This window comes from Maylandia zebra, linkage group LG12, assembly GCF_041146795.1.
Source record: "Maylandia zebra isolate NMK-2024a linkage group LG12, Mzebra_GT3a, whole genome shotgun sequence".
NCBI classification, from domain to species: Eukaryota; Metazoa; Chordata; class Actinopteri; order Cichliformes; family Cichlidae; genus Maylandia; species Maylandia zebra.
This window is the reverse complement of record NC_135178.1, coordinates 9,974,345-9,981,983: the sequence shown is the minus strand read 5'-3', so window position 1 is coordinate 9,981,983 and position 7,639 is coordinate 9,974,345. Positions and strand designations below refer to the sequence as shown.

The window sequence follows — 7,639 nt, the reverse complement described above, 5'->3', positions numbered from 1 at the left end:
GTATAAAACTGGTTTCTGGACTTCCATTTTGAAGTCCAGAAACCAGTTTTATACAGTCTATGGACAAATCACACCCTCAAGTACAAAACCTGTCCCAATTCAAACACAGAATGGAACAAAAGAGTTCTCTTGTAAATCAAGGTTTTATACATTTTTTGTGTGTTTGTATGCTACTTCTCATAAATGATCTTTTACAGAAGATGCGATCTCACAGATCCATTGTTGGGTTCTTAACCTCTTAATCCCCCTTTTTAACCTCTGAATTCTACAAGTTAATCCTAATACGGGAAAATGCTATGATTTAAATATAATTTTATAGAAATGATAACGTGATTAGGGTAACTGTAAATCACAAATAAATACACTCATTTTAGTGTCTTAAATAGTTTTTTCCTCCTGTGTCACAGCCGTATTTGTGTTAAAATAAGAAAATAGTATAAAATAGGAAAATAATTATTTAGGAAAAAAAAGTAATTTTTAGTGACACTTTGAATAATTTCATATTTATGGCGATGTTGCATATTGGTGCTGTATTATAAATGGCAACTTAAAAATAATAATAATAATAATTTTAAAGTGAGCCAAGTCTTGGTTATTTGTATATCTCAGTGTTGTTCGTGTGTAATGTGCTGTTTTGTTTTGTGATTAATAAAGTTGAATTTCACTCAACATAGGACAGCACTTTTCTCCACATAAATAAACCCCACCCACTGCCGAGTGTCACAAAGAGTTCAAACGTGTCAATAAGCAAATCGGCTTCGACACAAGCTGGGAGGCATTAGAGAGTAGTGGACCTTCGGCTGATAAACAAGTATAACAGCTGTTTGCTCTAACACGCTTTGCTGATTTTTTTTTTATGTGCAACTGTTTTTATTTTGTATAAAATTGTAAGGTCTTCTTAATAAAGTTTCTCTTTGGAAACCATGCGCACTTTCTCTGAGCTGTGCGTCTCAGCAGCGGTGCCTCAAACTTTTCCAGGAGGAGATCCGGCTCCCTGCGCGACTCTCCTGTCCGGATTCACTTTGTTCCCAATTGCATCCACGGGAGGACCGCCAAACCGAAGCCTGGATTCCAGTGTAGATCCGATCCTTCGCACATCTACGCCGGAGAGCTCTGCGCTATTTTCTCGGCCTCGTGAACTTGTGGAAATCGAGGAAACAGCAGAAGATGAGCCCAAACTTTATTTAGAAGCCAGTGAGCTTTGGAGACAGTTCCACAAATGCGGAACAGAAATGGTCATTACAAAATCTGGGAGGTAATTTTCTAACATTTACGCATGAATGGAAAGGTGTTGATGAATGCGTGCTTCCTGTCACGGTCTCTTCTCCTCGCAGACGTATGTTTCCGCCGCTCAGGGCCAGGTGCACGGGGATGGACAGAAAAGCCAAATATATTCTCCTCATGGACATCGTGGCAGCTGATGACTGTAGATATAAATTCCATAACTCACGCTGGATGGTGGCTGGCAAGGCGGACCCCGAGATGCCCAAACGCATGTACATCCACCCGGACAGTCCGGCTACGGGAGAGCAGTGGATGTCCAAAGTGGTCAACTTCCTCAAGCTGAAACTAACCAACAACATATCAGACAAGCATGGATTTGTAAGTTTTCACCTAACACCTTGTTTTAAAGGTGGCTTTGAACAACCACCATGCTGTCAAAGAGCGCATCAAGACGTGCTGTTTATGGTCTTTTAGTGAGCAATAACACAGAAATCCAGTAAATTCGCTCAATGCGTAAAGTAGCTTGGGGGTGCTGGGAAATTCTTTTCACTTAAGTGTTACTAACGCTTTCCTTTTATTTTTGCTATGCACTATGCTTCCAATTTTGAGTTTTTCTAATTCTTTTCATTTGCAGACAATTCTCAACTCGATGCACAAGTACCAGCCCAGGTTTCATATAGTAAAGGCACACGACATCCTAACGCTGCCTTACTGCACTTTTAGGACATATGTGTTCTCTGAGACTGAATTCATCGCAGTTACAGCTTACCAGAATGACAAGGTAAGGAATTCTCTTCCCTAGAACAAAGTGGAAAGGAAGGTGAAGACTTTGAGTCTGCAATCATAAAGAAATGTTTCTTTTGTATCAAATATTAGATCACACAGCTGAAAATAGACAACAATCCTTTCGCCAAGGGATTCCGAGATACTGGCAATGGAAGGAGAGAGAAGAGGCAAGTTATTTCTTATAAGTTACAAAAAAAGAAAATACTATGTACATGTTTGTTTCTATATGAAACCAAACCCTGCAGTACCTTGTTGTGGTTGTGTAGAAGTACAAAAAGGAGTAAATGAAAATTATATGTATTGGTGATAACAATGATATTAAAAAATGAAACATCATGCCAATAACATGATAACATGTGCTTATATAACTGTTTTTTCTCAAACAAAGTTAAAACAATAAACAAAGTCATCAATTAATTTTACTTATAGCATTATGGACACTTTTTTTCATTCTTTCCTAGAGACATCTAGGAAAATACAAAACAAAACCTAAACAAAATTTCCTCAAGTGTATTTTTTATGTGTTATTTATCCTATTTTGTTTGTGCAGTTTTAATTTCTCAACTGGAAATTCAATTTCAGAGTGTTCTCTACTAAAAGAAATCTGAATCCAGGTAGCTGTGACAATTCTTTTTACTGCTAGAGGAGTCAAATGTGCATCTAAAACCTCATGAAGTAATCACAGAGTATAATTATAAACTCAGTGCTAACATCCCCACATTTCTTGAAAAAACACAGACACTTTGGCCTCAATTTGGTAACTGCAGCCATCAGTATTTGTAAAAAAAAAAAAAAAAAAAATTGTTGCTTTAGAAGAACATTTTTTCCCAGTAAGCCACTAATCTTGTTTACGGAATATTACTATAAATTTTAGCTTCCCATTAAAAAAGGTCAAATGTGTCTTTGCATGCTTTGCTTTACAGAATGTCTCTTTTACTCTAGGACGCCAAATTTCACACATAAAATCTGTTTCTGAGCTTCTGAGTTAAAAACAAAACTGCGGAAGTTCCGTTTTTTTACGACTGAACACCAAAGTAATGTCAGTTTGAACAAAACTGCCACAAGTCACTATTACTCAGCAATGATACGGGTGACCTTTTTCTTCTTATTGTGTTGTTCTTGGTTATATCAGGAAACTACAACACTCATCCCACAGCTCTAAAGAGACACAGCTGACTGACGTGAAACATGAACCTGTAAAAGACTCTCCACAGCATTCACACAATTCCAAGTCTTCAGGTGAGCGAATTCACCACTTCACCTGCGCAGTATTCATAATGTCAGTGCAACCCCTATGCTATAAAAAACACAAAAGCTTACAGAACTAAGAAAAGGGTTTAAAAACGTGATGACCATGATTACCGTTGACTTTTCACAGTTTTCGTGGTATTTTAATTTTGTTAATACGATATGATTGGCTCAGTTATATATACACTTAATAGAAGATTAAAAAAAATAAGTACACTTAAAGTTAAACATATTTTAACTTGAATTATCTTTGCTAAACTAACTTTGTATATGAGTGACCTATATATATATATTTTTTAACCTGTATTCAATATTTATAGGCTGTGTTAAGACAGTGATCTGACATTATCCCATACAATGGAATTTTGTTGAATTTTTGTTGTTTGAACAAGTATGAATATGTCTTGTTTCTTGTTTATTTTGGTTTTGCAAGATCCCCACGAGAGTGACAGTGATAAGGACACAAATTCTGAGGAGTTTCCTGGAGAAGAGATGTGTGAAACACACCAGGAAAAAGAACCAGAGCCAAAGGTTTCCATCACAGAAGCAACCATGCAGACTACAGCCAGGATCCACAAAGATGTGGACCTCGGACAAAGTCATGTCAGCAGCCTAACAACTGACCAAGCAAATCGCTGCCAGAAACAAGACGCAAGGACGGAACAACTGTCTGATGTCTCCACCGGTTTTGCATACAGCTGTGCTTATTCTCCAGAATTAAACAGATATCTGTGGGATCCCAGTGTTTCAAATGGCCTTTTCCACTCATCTCGGCTGAACACCTGGCACAGCTGTGCCAACGTGGACAGAGTAGTGCCATGTGGATTGAGTCCAGCACTGACTCCTCTTCCTATTAATCAACAACATGCAATGGCACAGGTACATAGCAACACAAAACACAATTTGAAAGCTATATCCAATGACTTCTGCATAACCTTAAAAAAATCCATTAGGGCACCCATAGCCTTTAAGTGCCTGTCAAAGTGAGGCATTAAGGCTCACATGATGAGACTTAGAGCATAGGAAGTATTATTAGTAATCAAACTTAAAGAATGGTGTGTTTTAATACTTATTATGCATACTACTGTAGGTAGCATTTAATTGTTGTAAAAAGTGCAGATTTAGCCTATTTTAACTGTTAACTTATACTTTATTTACTTATCTTTTTTACTTTAATTCAACTACAGAGTAAATATGAACAGACACATGAAGCACAAATAGTGTTTTTTATAGCAAAACTTAGTGCATTTTCCATTGGTCATGTTTTTAAGGTGCTTACTACCCAGAATGCACAACAAGTCTTATATCTGTTTAAAAAATGCAGTCAGCATTTCCAAAGAATGTATTTCCAAAGGCTGGAGAGAGGCGCTTTGACCCTCATGTGACTGCAACTTTTTGAAGAGTCTTTCTGACCGGTCATACATGTACAGACTGGCACACTCCACATTTAATACTAAAAGAAACACAAAGGACAAAGCACTGGTTATGTTTTAACAACATATATAGCTGGTTTGTCTGCACAGGAACCTTAAAGGTTGGAAAGGATAATTCACTGTCAACTAGTGTGTTACCTCACTGTGGTCTCATTGGTTATCCTAATTTAAGTAAATATAGCCCATTAATTAATGTAGTGAAGAGCAGAAAAGTAGGATGTCAGATTTTATTTTCAAAGTTGTACATTTTTTATTAAAATGTCTCATAGTTGTGCATAACTAGACATCCCACCCCCTCCCTCACCCTGCAACCCTGAAAAGGATGGGTAGAAGAGAATGGATGGATGGATGTTGTTCATAATTTTAAATAATAAAAAATTATATTTTTCTACAAATCAAAAGGATTATTTTAAAGAAATTACAGCATAATTACTTGCAAGTTTAATGAAGAATGTGTCTGCTTTTTACATTCTGTAAGTACCCTCATGTTTTATTTTTAACTCATGCTATAGATAACTGAGAAAATTGTCTTCATCTGTATTTTTTTTGACTTAACTTCATATTGTTTGAACTACTTTTTAAGTTTCCAGAGGCTGTGGATATGCCTTAGTTTAGTTTAGTATTTCAAACAGTTTCCAAAGGGATTTGCAGAGTTTTCTATTTTTAAAAAATGCGTCTATATAGATACTCTATATAACTGAATAGCTATAGTTGCAGAATTACCTGCATTTAAGTACCCCTGGAAAAATGAGTAGACAAGTACAAGTAGGAATTCTTTGAATTTTTTTTTTAATTAACACTAAAATGAAAGCCATTCCTATTATTACTTGATCTACTGTACTTTTAGGTTTTTAAAAATAATACACAATACAATAAATACTCATGTAATGTATTTACACTTCTAGAGCATTATGTGTGTTGTAGGTTTTTTTCAGTCTTTCTGGACTGAAAACCACTCTTGACCTGGGCTGTTGCTGTCCATGATCCTCGGATAATCTTTTCTATCTATCTTATTCTTGTTATCAGGACCTGATGAGCCTTTCACACTTTGGAGGATTTCTGTTTTATCCTAATTCCAGCTTCTTAGCAACATCGGCCCACTACCTCAACCCACAAGGGCAGTCCGGATTGGATTTCAGAGGCTGTCCAAGCATCCGCAGTCGGGATTACTTCTCCTCTCCGGCAATATTTTCATTTGTTCCTGCAGCAAGTGGCAGTTTCAAATATCTCACCCCCGATTGGCTTACATGGCCTAAGATGGAGGAAAAGACAGAGCAGGAAGTGACTGGAGCCAGGATAAGTAAAGAACAGTGGGAGTCTACTGACCTGTGAGGGAGTTCTGCTGCTTGTTAGTGTCCCTGCATGTGGTTGTTGAGGTTGTTTCCATAACCTTCTAAATTCCTTATTTGGTGCTCTTTTAAACTCATAAGGAATGGTTGTGTATCTCACAAGTCATCAGCAGCTTTGATGAACAGGTAACAAAGACTTTTCATTACAACAAAATACACCCTACAATATTCTAGGGTGTGTTTTTATAGAAACTCTGCTGTCTGATGCATTATATGCTTATCTAATGCCTCCTTAATGCAGGTTCATGTTGCTTTGTGAATGAGGTTTTGCCAAATAACGAAAGTAAAATACATCAACACAATGTCTGAAACAATGGGGGCTGTCTCCATTTGTTAGTTTTCCCCTCCAAAGAACATAAATCTAAATACATTTGTTTTGCATTTGTAATCAGAATCTGATAACCACTCGGCGCAGATCTGTATTCTCTGTCTCACCTCTTGCTCACCCCAAATGTAAGCGTACCACACTGTCTAAAAGACTTGAGCCTTTTACTGCATCTACAGTGTGTTTGGGATCCCTGTCATGCTGAAAAACAAAGTGGTTAGCCAATTAGACCCTCTCCAATTGGTTGTGCATGGCGGATGATAATCTGAACCCTCTTTTCTGTGTTCCATCAATTTTAACATGGTCCCCTGCTCCACAGGCTGAAACTGAGACCCCACTGTGTTTTACAGATAGCTGTAAACACTCACTGTTGTACCTCTGTCATTATGTTTTCTACATACTGACAAATGATGAACCAAAAATTCCAAATTTGGATTCCTCACTCCGTGAGACCGTTGGATGCTGATTTTTAGTCTAGTTTGTTTTTGTTTAATTTGGCACACCTCAGCCCTTTCTCCCTGTTTCTTTTCCTTAAGAGTACATTTTTTTGACAGCCACCCTTCCACTCGGATCACATCTGATGAAGTTTCAGAGAACAGTAGATGAATCTTAGTGACATTACTTCTTTTAGACCTGCCACTACTTCTTTTGTCTTCCACTTGTCTAGAGTCCTCAAATCACAACAAACTTCCATGTACGTATGAGAAACAGTTGGTTGTAGTGAATGATGGTGATCCTTGGTGGTGCTTGTTTCATACCTGAAATCAAAATGGTAGTTGGTGTTGAGGTTTAAGTTTTTTTTTGTTTTGTTTTTTTTAATGTTTCGTATACATATATTTTAGTACGATTAAAAATAAAAAATGGAAGCCTAACTCGTCTTTCAACCTCATCTATTGAAAACATTACAATTTTCATAAAATTTACTTTATTTTGGACTACAGCTCCATAGGACCCAATTCATTCTGATGAGTGCCTCTGAAACTGGGGATTCAGAGATGAGTTCTTCAGTATTTAGAAGTTCTTTGAAGATATTTTGATTTTGCCCATTTTATATGTGCAGTATACTGCATGGTGGTAAAATCTACGTACTTTGCTAACCAACTTTGTTGGCTTTGACACAGCTCATTTACATGTTCTTAAATACTGATTAAAATATTGAAGCTTGACTGTCCTTGCATCTAGTATTCTTGTTGTGGAAATGTAAAATGTAAATTAGTTAATAAATAACATCTTAGATCATGATTGAAATGATATGCTGTCTGATGTATTACATG

General features: G+C 36.9%; 1 protein-coding gene across 2 annotated transcripts; it reads left to right on the top strand.

The window, feature by feature from the left end:
• Positions 1-740: 740 nt before the first annotated feature.
• On the top strand, positions 741-7,631 carry LOC101466675 (uncharacterized). Of its 2 annotated transcripts, XM_076890665.1 has the most exons (8): positions 751-811; positions 979-1,255; positions 1,335-1,602; positions 1,859-2,005; positions 2,101-2,177; positions 3,143-3,249; positions 3,692-4,137; positions 5,718-7,631. In XM_076890665.1, the coding sequence occupies exons 2-8, from the start codon at positions 1,233-1,235 to the stop codon at positions 6,021-6,023; spliced, it is 1,374 nt and encodes a 457-aa protein (XP_076746780.1). In that variant the 5' UTR covers positions 751-811; positions 979-1,232; the 3' UTR covers positions 6,024-7,631. The 2 variants fall into 2 exon arrangements, with proteins under 2 accessions (XP_004565871.3, XP_076746780.1); XM_004565814.3 differs by having other exon boundaries at positions 741-1,255.
• Positions 7,632-7,639: the final 8 nt, after the last annotated feature.